General features: G+C 34.3%; 1 protein-coding gene across 1 annotated transcript in view; it reads left to right on the forward strand.

Annotated features, from left to right (window-relative positions):
- Positions 1-1,008: 1,008 nt before the first annotated feature.
- The window catches only part of LOC100372844 (M-phase phosphoprotein 8-like), a 44,018-nt gene continuing 30,122 nt past the window's right edge, over positions 1,009-14,904 (forward strand). The window contains exons 1-2 of the mRNA XM_002739759.4: positions 1,009-1,193; positions 7,565-7,732. Coding sequence (XP_002739805.1) covers positions 1,056-1,193; positions 7,565-7,732 — 306 coding nt within the window. The 5' untranslated portion in view covers positions 1,009-1,055. The remainder of the gene's footprint in view (positions 1,194-7,564; positions 7,733-14,904) is intronic.

Genomic DNA, 14,904 nt, shown 5'->3' on the forward strand with positions numbered 1-14,904 from the left:
ACATTTCAAAAAATTGACATATAATTTAGTTTCCATGGTGATAATAATTTTCCATTTTATACAATTGAAGGCCATCCCATAATGTATTGCGTATATGGGAAGTAATATGCTCAGTTGATCATTTTTGTTGTTGTTGAACGGGTCATGTTTTACTTTTATGCCGAAGAGTCTCATTTATTTACTAGTAGTCCACATTCAGTAATATCAAGTTTATCTCAAAAAATAGTATCACCAATTATTTTCTTCACACATGAACTTGTTTGGCGCTAAACAGTTTATGCGCAAAATATAAAAAGATTCCAAATTCTTTCGTGAAAATGTATTGGACGCTGACATAAATCGAAACAATCGTTGTACAAGGAATAGCGCCCCCTATGTTCCATGGTAATTTGTGGGTATGGCACTACCGATGCCCGATCTTACATTCGAAAACGACCGTGAACTACGAAGAGATTTTAAAAATATATACATTTAGAAACAATTTCAAACGATCTCACCAAATTAAAATGAATAGTTTTTTTTTCAAATTCAAAGTTGTAAATTATGTCCAAGTTCTATGTAGTAAGGAGCTGTGTGTTGTGATGTTTTTTTTTTTATTATTATTATAAACCTCTCTTTTACAATCAATGACATTTTCCAAATCGTACTATTTATGATTATGGACGTACTAACACTTAGTACGTCCATGTTATGATTTACTCGCCTGTATTGTCACCTTGTGCCCATGTTCGTGAGGGTAAATACAGTTGTTATTTTTACCTGAACTTAAATATCCCCGGCATTCAAATATATACCCCACCCCACGGAAAAATTTGACAAAGTTTGGGGTTGTCATTCTCGAAATATTCTTACTACTGTGTCGCTCTAGAGTTATTATTATCGTTGTTGTTGTTTATTTCAATTGTTGACTTTTCATCGCAGCGTACTATAACGCGATAAACGCGTACTGCTTGAGTTTTGTCAGACATTTCTTATTATCATAAATGCCAACGAGAAGCGCCGCCAATGGGGGAACATCTATTTAAAAGGCCGACCAAAGCGAGGCTACAATCAAGATGGCGGAGAACGAAGGACTCGAGGTGATTGAGGAGACCGAAACGGGCGAGAAAGATGAAATGGAAGAGGAATATGATCTTTCAGAGGACGACAACATTTATGAGGTGGAGAAAGTTGTCAATTTGATGTCACACGAGGTGAGTTTTTGGTGTTTACGGTAAGCGTGCATATTTTGATATTCGGCGTCCCAGTGTTGTCCTGAGCAGGCTTACAGCCGTCAGTGTTTGTTTTGCTTCTGAGATTTCACACATTTTTGCTGTCAGTCGGTTACCCTTCAACCGTGCCTATTTTACCTGTTCGTATCTATGCAAGAAACAGCAGCCTAATGAAATGCAGTTTTCAATAATACTGTTGCGATGTTGTTTTTGTCGGTTGCACATCTGCTTGCCTCCGAAAGAATATTTTATCTCCTTCGCAAACACCCGAGCTTCTTAACACATCGCTTGACTGCACTACAGACTACATGTACATGATGCATACTGTCAGTCGCCAACAAGCACCTGCCAACATTTTTTTTCTCATTCTTGTTAAACGAGATCTAAAATCTTACCAAACGTCTACAAATGGCACATTTTTTTTCCGACTATGTGATCCGATTCTCCGGAAGTGAGACATAGTTTGGGTATTTTTAAACAGAAGACTTTGAAAAGATTGACCTTGACAAGAACGCCATCTTTGATTACCAAGGCAGTAAACTGTAAGAAGGTCACCCAGTCAGCGAATAAAAAAACGCAGTTGGGCATAGTAAACAACATGACAACCGCCGCGTTCTTTGTGTATCGATTCATCATATATTTTAAAGAATGCAGAGGAAATTAATAAAAATTAAACTATTTACTTATGAGGATATTTTCACTTGTAATAAAGTTTTTTGTTTTTTTTTGAAAAGTAGACTCAAATATTTTCAAACACTTAAACTGTACATTTACAATACTAGTAATAGGTTCTTAAAATTTTTAATTTTCATTTCAAAATAATATTTGTGTTCTACATTTAACTTAGTTACCATATGTTGGGGGCACTGTAATTTGTAGATCTATATTTTGAATATTTGCTGAATATATTTCATTTGATCTTTATCATTGTTATTCCTATTTTCTGGCAAATTCTTGAAATCTGGTGGATATGATCAAAATAGAGAAATTTTAATTAAATTAAATAAAGTATTTTCTATCCTCGCAGTAAACTTTTTTTGAAGGAAAGCCCACATGTCTGACCCTGATATTTCTTAATAATCTTTAATTGCAAGGTTATCTTCACAGTTCCCATGACGATAAATTGACATGTTCTTGAGAGCGAAGAAATAGATGTTGACTATGACAAATTTAATAATATGAAATATTCAATCATATCTTCCTGCATTTGAGTTGACCCTATACTAGATAAGTAAGCTAGATTTTTATTGACCTTATACTAAAGAAGGTCAGTGTCAATAATAGGTCTTAATACAGTTAATAATTTATTGTCCTTTATTAACTAGATCACTTTTCAAAATTAATGCATCACCTGCCAAAAGCCTCCATAGATGGTCGTAATGAAAAAAGAATAAAAAACAGCGTTGTCAAGCGGTGTGGTATATTAACCATTTTTACTTCACTAATTGTACATTTTATATTTACTGGGTTATTTTTAAATCACGAAACACATTACCAATCTGGTTATATTGCCTCTACACTGCAAATTCTTTTTTTGAAAAATTATTTGAAAAAGTGGCACCACATATTTTCATAAAAACCTGGCTTTCACTATTTATACACTTCCATATTTTATTTTATTGAAAAAACAGCAAAAAATAAATACGAGACTGTATAAATTAAAAGTCTAATAGTTTGTGATAGATATGCAAAGTTTATCTGTTCACATAAACAATTTTTGTGAATGGTTTGTTAGAAACTGTAAATTTAATTATTTTAGCTGTCATTTTACTGGAAATTACAACTATGTAGTGTATTTTCAAAGCGATTTCAGCATTTTCACATTTTTACTTAGTCTCTTGCTTCTCCATCTGAAACAGTTTTTACGTGCATACCTAAAGTACTCAATCCATTGTCTAATTTCAAGCTTTGGGAATTTTTTTTTATTGGAAAAAGAATTTTATATCTCCATTTTTAGAATATTGATATTTGAACATGACTGTATTGTGCAGAACTAACGGCAATAAATGAACCAATGTATATCTATCACTATCCTCCTTATTGCCATGTACTTAACTTAGTGAGAAGCCAAAGTTTGGACAATCTGTGATTCATTCTTTTTAATTTTATGCATTTTGTATTCAAATCTAATTCTAGTGTTTTTCCCCATGATAGGCACTCCCATGCTTAATTGCCCAGGCAGCCATGCTCACACCTTTACACCTATGTTAATAGGGTGTAATGTTTTCATCTATATTGACCTAGTTACACGTAACGCTGCATAAATTATTATCGCTTCACCATATAAACTGTGCAACAGTTTGAATTTGCCGGGCCTAATGAAACAGACTTATTGTTGAAGGTGGGTGAAGCACAGGAGCTCTATTATCCCCATGATGCAAACAGTTGTGCAACACTACTCTGATAGGCCACCATATTTGTCCAATACCACCATACTCAAAATCATTCTCTTTTTTTTTTCTGCACTTGTTTCTATTGACAATGATGTCTGCAGTCTACTGTAGAATACTTTATTTTCGCTTGGAATTTATTTTCGCTGTTTTTGCTGAAGGAATGATTCAGTGAAAATAAAATCCAGTGAATATACCTTTTTTCCTATATTTTACATTCAACTTGTCAAAAATCAGTGAAAATTAATTCCATACAAAACACCCAAAATGTCCTTTCAGCGAAAATTAATTCCAGCTAAAATAAAGTATTTCACAGTATTATATATAAATCGCTGATCACAACATCAAAGATTATCCCAATGTTGAAAATAAAACTGAACAAAAGAATAAAAGAAATCCAAAAAAATAGTCTCCAACACAACTGTGTTAAAAGTTCAATTTGCTTTTCATCACGACTAATTTATTGAAGTCGGTAACACAATGAATGTACCGGTACTTATAAGCAGTACATCAACAATCACTGCCACAGCTGATGTCTGATTCCCTCTATAAAAAAAAATTAAAAAAAATGATGATACCAATGTTGAAAATAAAACTTTTGAAGTACCGATGATTGAACCACCAATAAACAAAATAGCACTGTAGACTCAAGCTAAAATTAAAAAAAAGCTTGATGTCAAAAAGTTCTGCTTTCTTTCCATCATGTTTGGTGGGTGACCTTATGCCCTACCTTATTTACAGACTGCAGTCTTCTTTGTGGAGTGTTTTAATCATAATGCTATCACTCAACAACACTGAAAAAAAATGAGTTTTCCTGCTTTTAGATCTTTAAAAGCCATTTCTTTTACACAATTGACAATTACACGCAATATTTTATTTCATATGATATTTGATGATATATGAATACTTAAATAACACTATATATTCAACTTTTTGTGAAATGGTATTTCCACGAAATGGCATGCATCAGTTTGCAACAGCTTAAGTTGACAGGAACTACCCGGTAATCTGCTTCTGTAGAAACCCACTTATGGAACCCTGTGAGCACCACAAAAGTTTGAGATTTTGTACTGATCATACAATGTAGGAGATGGTAGAGAACAGGATCCTGAAATTTAATTTAGAAACATCTTCTAAACCATTATATACTAGTACCTAAATATGACATTGAGTGATTACAGCAATGACATGTAACTTGGTAATTGTACACCATAATCTTTAGTGCAGGCCATAGACCTTAAAATACAGGGACAGGCAACTATGTGCACACTAGCTTCAGTATTTCAGGATTCTTGCCATGCCAACTGATTTTATCATTTACTATAGTGATCACAAAGAGTGGGAGGAGATCTACATATGTTACAGAGTGGGAATATTAATAATAATAATTTCATTAACACTTACACATTCCCAAGGGGGATTGGCAATGGTTACAAAATTTTTAAGTAGGAATAAAAAGGTTACATAAAAAATAAATAGATAAAATAAAACAAACTAAGCTAAATAAGAGTGACCGGTCTGATCTTGCCAGTAATGACTAATAATAGGGTCTTTCGAGTCACTGCTGATAACTTTTACTTGAAGTTCTTTTCGCTGAAAACCACAAATCAGCTTAGCTTGGCTTATTCATAAAATAAATTAAGTAAAGAATGTATACTGTACAGAATTAGATACTAATGCTTAGTTTTTGAGCATTACACTGTGATATAATTCTCAGCTTGACCTTGCCAGTAATGATGTCATTCTCAAGGACTTGAGCAGCTTGACCTTGCCAGTAATGATGTCATTCTCAAGGACTTAACCAGCTTGACCTTGTCTGTAATGATGTCATTCTCAAGGACTTGACCAGCTTGACCTTGCCAGTAATGATGTCATTCTCAAGGACTTGACCAGCTTGACCTTGCCAGTAATGATGTCATTCTCAAGGACTTGACCAGCTTGACCTTGCCAGTAATGATGTCATTCTCAAAGGACTTGACCAGCTTGACTTTGCCAGTAATGATGTCATTCTCAATGACTTGACCAGCTTGACCTTGCCAGTAATGATGTCATTCTCAATGACTTGACCAGCTTGACCTTGCCAGTAATGATGTCATTCTCAAGGACTTGACCAGCTTGACCTTGCCAGTAATGATGTCATTCTCAATGACTTGACCACCTTGATCTTGCTAGTAATGACTTAATTTGTAATTCTCAAGGGATTGACCAGCTTGATCTTGCCAGTAATGATGTAATTCGTAATTCTCAAGGACTTGACCAGCCTGACGTTGCTTGTAATGATGTAATTCGTAATTCTCAAGGACTTGACCAGCCTGAACTTGCTTGTAATGATGTAATTCGTAATTCTCAAGGACTTGACCAGCCTGAACTTGCTTGTAATGATGTAATTCGTAAATCTCAAGGACATAACATACTTAACCGCGCTTGTACCAGGCAATTCTCAAGGACATTAGTGGTGTTCTCACTGGACGAAATAAGCCGTTGTCACAACGCCTTTTGGGGTGGACCAGATCCTAAACGCTGTTGTCATACCAGCTCTTGCACAACGCAATTTGCTGTGTGAATACAATACAACAGCCAAACTCCCTCTATTGCCGACTTATTTATGCTTGTCATTACACAAGATGGCGTCAGAGGTTACAGGTTGAATGTCAAACTGGTCAGACGAAGAAACAAGATTACTGATATCCTGAGAATTAGGGCTGTTCCATCCCCAAGCTTCCATTATCCTGAAGATTGAGTTCAGGAAAGTGTAGAGGTTTTCAGGAAGTAAAATTGTCACTATATTTCCATAACAGAATTGTTTTATTAAAGCGTATGAAACTACATATTTTATGAAAACTCACATTAACTAAAAATTGATGTTAGATGTAACCTTCATGGGGTCATGTGACTGCAAAGTGAATAAATCCTTTGTTTGAAGATTCAAATGAGTACCGTACTGTTAAAAATTTAAAATGAATACTGCAATTTTTTGTTATTGAAAAATGTTGAGTAAAACCTGAGAAACATAAGTGTCACAGCAATTTTGGGTAAAAAAAAAAATACACCTGGAATAACACTTGACACCTCATGTAAAATTGTTAGTTGGTCAAAATGACCTACATCCAAATACTTTGAGTATACATGTATATAATCTCCACCAAAGTTTGGGGAGATAACACATTTTTGTATTCTAGTGAGTTTCAATGGTAATATTGAACTCGACAACAAGTTTCATAGACCTTGCATAAAATTACACATTTTCTGTCCCATCAGAATTATGTGAGGGCGCCCTCAAACATGGTTACACAGTGTTGTCCCCAGAAAAATTGCATACAATATCAGCCATACATACTAATAGAACATGTATTCATTGTTATGCAAAATTTGTTTTGTTGTTTATCCAAAATTTAACAGTTGGGAACCCTTACTCGATAATGCCCAGGGGAGAACCCTGTTATAGCCTGTCTAAAAGTGCTTGTCTAAAAACTTTATGGAAATAAAAGAAAGACGTTCCGAGTCTGTAACCACAGACTTACAATCAATATTTTTGTGGTTTATTTATGGTTATTTTGTAATTTACTGGTAATTTTCAATCAAAACTGGACAGGTTTGTAAAGATTTTGTGTCTGTCAAATTAATTGTTAGTGCCTGTCTAAAATGCCAGGCAGACACGTGGCTGAATAAAAGTCTGCCCTCAAAAATACTACAAGGAATCTATTTTTGTTGTTGACACAATTGATGGTTTAACATACTGAAGTTGACAGGTACTGCTATGGTCATTTCACTTGTGTGTACCTTGGTCTAGACTATTCGCTCTAATTTTCACTCATTCACCACAAAGCCAACACAAGTGTGCAATGTACGCTTAGACACAATAGAATCAAGTTCCAAAGTTATATAAACACCATTGTAAGTATGGGATAATTTCCTGCAGTAGTACAATCTTGGATCTTATTTGGCTTTTTTTTGTTTTTCTAGGGTAAAACTCTTTATAAAGTACGATGGCAAGGATATGGACCAGAGGAGGATACTTGGGAACCGAGAGAGAACCTCCTATCCTGCGAAGACCTTATCGATGAATACATCGAAAAGCAGATGGAAAAAAAGCGTAAAATGAGCATCGCGGCCGTCAATCGGCATAAAAAGGTGAGTGAGATGTTACAGCCGAGTACTTTTCTATACCAGTTCAAATCCACAGATCACATAGAATGTTACAGTTGAGTACTTCTAAACCAGTTCAAATCCACAAATCACATAGAATGTTACAGTTGAGTACTTTTCTATACCAGTTCAAATCCACAGATCACATAGAATGTTACAGTTGAGTACTTCTAAACCAGTTCAAATCCACAAATCACATAGAATGTTACAGTTGAGTACTTTTCTATACCAGTTCAAATCCACAGATCACATAGAATGTTACAGTTGAGTACTTTTCTATACCAGTTCAAATCCACAGATCACATAGAATGTTACAGTTGAGTACTTCTAAACCAGTTCAAATCCACAGATCACATAGAATGTTACAGTTGAGTACTTCTAAACCAGTTCAAATCCACAGATCACATAGAATGTTACAATTGAGTACTTCTAAACCAGTTCAAGTTATGCAATACCATAGCTCTGATGGTCTATTAATTCTGCTGCAAGTATGTAAGCGAATTGATTCATGAATCAGAGTGTGTCTTTCTGGACAATTATTTTGCCCAATGGAAATCCATTAATCAGTGTCAGTTCCCCTATCAGTATGAAGTGAGCGAAACACACACTGGAATGCTATCAGTCTGGTTGATGGTAAAAATCTGTCATCTGCCTTATACATGTACTAGGAACACTAACCAATCTACAGCTGTACAGCTTTAGTTTAATGTCAGTTTATGGTAAGAGGGTATGTTCTGTGAGATGTCCTTCATTCACTTGGGGTTTATTTGCTATGGCTGATAAGAGGGATTCATTTATTAACTGTGTTCCCCTCTGTACCTTCACTGATTTTATAGCCATTTATCTTGTTCATTCTAGAAAGCAGTGGCAACAATAATTTGTGTATAGAGTAAACTTTGGGTGTGTGTGTGTGTGTGTATGATAAAAAGTGAAGCTGTTAAGTTTCAGTTTGGGTAACACATTATCTGCCAAAGCTTCCCCAGATGGCAGAAATTGGATGGAAAAAACAACATCGGAATGCGATGTACATGTATTATTTAAATGGGGGGAGGATGTGTCAACTATCAGTTGCTGCATTCCGTAGGGTGTAATCTTTTTAACTGTCATCCATTGGAAACTTAGCATATTCAGATTAGAAACATGATCAGCCAATCAACATCAGAATCACCAACAGACCATGACGACGATATCTTCAATAGTAGAAATTTACGTCTGTTGTCGGGTAACAAGCGGAAAATAATTTAGTGCTAAGACAAGGCACTGTTTGAAATTGTAAAAGAAATATATTACTACCATATTTGGTTTATTAGAAGCGCAATTCCAATATAAGTGTACCTAAACCAAAAAATCACATATGTCATTAAAATTACAGAATCATTAAAATATTAATTATTTTGATCACAAAAATATCTACGAATTAACAGAAGTACATGTGCTACTGGTAGAACAAATATGGAACTATGACATACTTTTAAATTAGTTAAATACCATTTAGGAAGAAACATGCTAGGACCTTGTTTAGCTAAAGTCATTGTAAGACCACTCACTGTCAAAGGAGACATATTTGTTTTGACAGTGATTTATGTACCCCTAGAAAGTACTGAATGTGTGACCTGTAGGCAGCGTGTTAGCCAGCCACCAGTCCACCCAACAAACGAACTGACAACATTGATTTTGGACTGGCAACTTTTTCCCATTTTTCTGCTTTTTTGTATTGTTCTTTTAAATATATCCAAAACCATCTACATTTTTCATGAAGTTAAATTGTTTTGGACTGGCAGTTGCAAATTCCTGTCTACTAGCCTGCCTGTAGGATATCTTGCATACAATCTCTACATTAATTAAGGTGTCAACAATGGTAACCTTGAACCCTGGAGAGTGTATTGCAGGAAAGGACAGGGTATTGGACAAATACAGTATATTTTTCCACTACAGTCATGTTAATTATTTAAATTGCCTGAGTTTTTTACCCAGATGAACACTCAAATTAACTTAATTTCATTATTCACAAAATAAACCCACATTATTTTTTTCGCATTATTTTTGTCAAAACGTGTATGCTGCAATATAAAAAGGATGCCCATTTGTTCCAAAAGAAAGAAAAAAAAATACATAAAAATGTGGTCCAAAAATTTTGGCAGAAAAAAATAAGGTATTCAGAGTCAAAAGAAAAAAGAGTCAATTTTGAATATTACAACCACGGTTACTAAAAAAGACGGTTAGGAAACGAACCATGTTCTTTTCATTGGATGCGTGTCGCGGGAAAACATTTGAAACAAAAGACGTACTAATCTGTGATAAATTATTCACATAAAATGTAGACAGAAAATCATGCAAATATGACGTAATTTTTCCCAGAGTTCATTGCAGTCAACAACTGCACGCCATTTTATTGTGTCTCTGTCGATACTTTCAGTAATACTAAACTGTAAGTTGTTCCAGTGAATCCTGACAAAACCTGTCGCTCAGTTTAAACTCAATACAAATTTTCCTGTCGTGTATGGCATTTTTGTTTCTAAAGAACAAGATCGGCAGAAAACTAAAACAAAAAAACCAACAAAACATGATCAGAAAAAAAACACGTCAAAGAAACCATACAAGTGTTTATATTTCAGCCATGCGAAAGTTTTAATGAGGAGCCATGACAGCACATACATTTTGTTGGAAATAAACAAAATATGCAATAAGATAACTGAAATAACTCGCCCATGCTCTACAAAATGCATGTAGGCAGACCATATATGCAACAACAGGCAGTTCCAATGAAATTAAGAACGGTTAAAAAAGGTTCGAAAAATTGATTTGGCGAAGAAACTGCTAGAAAGTTGTACCGACAGTTCAAAGTGTTCAAAAATTGTAGCGTGGACTAAAACCGCATTTAACGGCACGCTGAATATTGCAACATGAAAAATTTTCCAAAAAACTGAAACAATTACAGACAAGAACAATTAAACAGGCATTTTATGAAACTGGAGGAAAATGTTGAATACATTTTCAACGATTTCTACGGCGTCTACAAAAAAAGTGTTACGACTTTAAACAAAATGGCTGATACAGTGACGCAAAAGCAAAACGATAAAATTTACTCTAATAAGCCCCCAAATCGCACACAACCTTCATAAGTACGCACAGTAGTATACTAAAAATTCATTTGGTAGTATTTTTTATAATATAATGTATTTTAAAATAGTGACTTAGGGGTTCGAATTTTCGTCACTTTTCCTTCCGGAACCCAAGCTTACTTTCATGACAAATGAAAATGATGAATGACGATTCTCGATTCTGAATGTTATCACAGTCACAAACAGTACTCATCCGAAATGTACGTGTAGTTCTTCGTAGAGCTTGTGCACTAAACGTGGATATTCTATCGAAAACGAGCTTAAAATTTCAAATTTGCGGAACATCAAGTGATTGACACAAAAATGAAACAAAATGGTGAGCCTTGAAATCTCAAGCAATAGAGGGCGTACACAGCGCGACACGCATCCTTGAGGGATTAGGCAGATTCACACCTTTTAACAATAGCGTTCCTAACAGTCTTTTTTAGTAACCGTGTTACAACTGATGCAGAAAAAGCTCCTACAGTGCTCCCTCTTGTGGCAATACTTAGATATGTTCTACTTACCTAGTTGACCTAGTTTAGGCTTTTCATCAAGGACAATGTAAGAACTTGACAAGTAGGTTTTATTCTACACACATTCAACGAGTCATGTCTTGAAAGATTAAATGTTTCTCCAATTTATGAAATAGAACGTTTTTTTTCAAGGCCAACATTTATAAAATGGCCTTTGGAGTTGACCATTGGAAACTCAAAGGCAGAATTGGAAAAAAATAAATTGCACATGCAGAAAATATCCTGTAGGAATCAATAACTGAAGAAGAAAAAATTTGCACATTGGAAAAATTACTCCAAATTCATCTTGGGAACAAAAAATGAGCTCACAAAACTAAATGAATACTGTTTATGTGTCATCAGTACTCCCACAGGTTCTAATGGTCCATCCCATGGCATATACAGTGTAGGAATAACTTAAAAATATTGAAGGGTGTTAAGGCAAAATGAAATTGTCTTTGATGCCTAAGTGAAGTCTAACCTCTGAGCCAGCTAAGAAAAAATGTTTATGTTAAAATTGTGCATGTCACAGCTTTTTCAATTTTTTTTTTTTAAGAACATTGTGATTGGTCATGTGTTTTGGCTGTTCTCGTTGCCATATTTGTCAAATTTTTTTGAAGTTTGACGTGTTGCATCTTTATACTGGTTTATACTTAATACTGCTTCAGATAACAAACACATGATTTGCCACCATTTTGGATTTTTGCCAAAAATTTGGGGAATTCACTAACAACCAGATATTTGGCACGTAGAGCATATATGACCATAAAATAAAATAATTCTGATCAGTCATATGGTTTGATTTTTGGCAAAAATTACCACAATTCGTATCTCTTGAATGCTTTATAACTGATCGCATGCTATTTTGTATGGATTATAACCAAAGAATCTTCTGAAGAAAAAAAAATGTGTGTATCAGTGTGGGTACATATTAATAAGGCATATTCAGCCTTCAAATTTAGACCAGATAAAGCAGCTGTGCATCTTTAATTCATGTTAAATTCACCATGTTACTGTGACACAACATATGGTATTATCATCAGACTTCAGTTTATTTGTCTTTTGTGTGGTTTGAGTTTGACCATTTTGTACTTTCCTCTATCAAATGTATGTTTTGTTTTCTGTGTAGGATTTACTGCACCTTTTTTATTCTAATGGTTAGCTCTTTACAGAGGGAAAAAAATGTTTAAAATCCACATTAAAAGTACTGAACCAAAATAATTTAATAACAAAATTTTTGTTATTAATCAAAATACAACAATTCTATTTCAACATAAGTAAAATCTGCTGATAAGTAAAACCTACTAAGTTAAATTTAGGTAAACATGTAAAATATCAATGGAATTCATTGTTAAGCTCAAAATATATGATAATTATTTCTGTTCGGTTAGATCGAGTCCGTGATCGTAGTGTTGGAGACTAGCCAAATTCTGATGACTGATCAATCTTGCAATTTTATGGGTGGCGACACCGGCAGATCAACATATCAGCTGTGTGAACTTAAAAACCCAGTGGATATGTTCAAAATAGTGAAATTTAATGCCAGTGAAAATTATTTATTTTAAAATAACAGTAAAATGATGTATGTAAATTCAAACAAAATGCAACTTTCTGTATTACAGTACATTATATTAAATATTTAATTGTGTTTAGTGTTACATGCTGTGACTGGATTTTGTGCAGCAGACATAATAAACACAGCTGGGTAATACTATTGTGACCTAGATACAATATACACACATTACAAATGTTATAAATACCATGTACTCACTAGAAAAAATAAGGCAGGAGTGAGTTGGGCCTGGTAATCAAAACGATAAGGATTGTTCACACAAGTGTTTCTTTCATGAAGCACAATTATGGTCACCATTGGGTAATGCACACAATGGTTTGATTCACAGTGTTTCGGGAGATCATGCATTTCTGTATCTTTTAAACTCTTTCAATTGAGTAATAGGAATAATTATTTCATAATAATGTACATTATTATACATCTGTCACCGTAACACCATAAGTCACAGCGTGCCGTAATATTGCGGTATTGCATTGGGTATTTTCATCCTACCATATTAGGAAATGCGAATTCCAAATATGGAACGATTACACATAAGCATCCTCTGATAATAAAAACAAACATGGCAGCCCCCAGTGTTTGACTGGGCCCCATACAAAGAAGTTTGCTCAATCTGTATTTCGGCATTCCCATGATATATCCTTGGGAGGAAAAAATGTATAATAATAAGCGATGATACAGAAAAGTATGCACTCAGACAGTACCGGTACTGTCTTCATGCTTACACTTCGGTATCCTCGGAATAACCTCATGGTCATATACATGTACTTGTGAAATTGTCTCATATTTTGAGTGTTGAAATGCTGTGGTTTAAACACGTGTAGGTGTACATGTTAAAGTAACAAACTAAACTACTGTAAAATGCTCACTGATTTTTGACTCCCATGTGCGAAGCACAAAATGGGAGTCTTTGCAGTTAGTGTGTGTGTCTGTGTGTGTGTGTGTCTGTGTGTGTGTGTGTGTGTGTGTGTGTATGTGTGTCCGACTGTTCCTCTGCTATCTCAAGAACCATACATCGGTTTTTAATGAAACTTGGTGCATAGATGCTCTGGGCCAATGCGCAGATTTGATCAGGTTTTGGTAAAAATCCATGCTCGTTAATTACCTAATTTGCATGATAATTAGCTAATTTTTAGCTGTTCTATGACTGTTCCACTGATATCTAAAGAACCACTCATTGGATTTTGATGAAACTTGGTACATAGATGCTCTGAACATATGCGCAGATTTGATTAGTTTTTAGTAAAAATCTATGCATATTAATTACCTAATTTGAATGATAATTAGCTGATTTTTAGCTGTTCCATGATTGTTCCACTGATATCTAAACAACCACTCATTGGATTTTGATGAAACTTGGTACATAGATGCTCTGAACATATGCGCAGATTTTCTTAGTTTTTTGTAAAAATTCGTGCATATTAATTACCTAATTTGCATGATAATTAGCTGATTTTTAGCTGTTCCATGATTGTTCCACTGATATCTAAACTACCACTCATTGGATTTTGATGAAACTTTGTACATACATGCTCTGAACTAATGCTAGGTTTTGATTAGTTTTTAGTCATAATCCGTGGATACTAATTACCTAATTTGCATAATGATTAGTCAATTTACGGTTTTCCCACTGATATCTCAAGTACTAATCATCACATTTCAATGAAACTTGGTACATAGATGTCATATGACACTGCACAGACCTGATAGTTTTTATGGTAATATCAGTACATATTAATTACCTAATTTGCATAATTAATTAATTTTCAGCATTTGATATAAGTACTAATCATCACATTTCAATGAAACTTGGTACATAGATGTCATATGACACTGCTCAGACCTAATAGTTTTTATGGTGATATCAGTACATAATGATTACCTAATTTGCATAATTAATTAATTTTCAGCATTTGATATAAGTAGTGAGCATTACATTTCAATTAATCTTGGTACTTAGATACTCAA

This window comes from Saccoglossus kowalevskii, chromosome 11 (genome assembly GCF_978046115.1).
Source record: "Saccoglossus kowalevskii chromosome 11, keSacKowa6.1, whole genome shotgun sequence".
Taxonomy (NCBI): domain Eukaryota; kingdom Metazoa; phylum Hemichordata; class Enteropneusta; family Harrimaniidae; genus Saccoglossus; species Saccoglossus kowalevskii.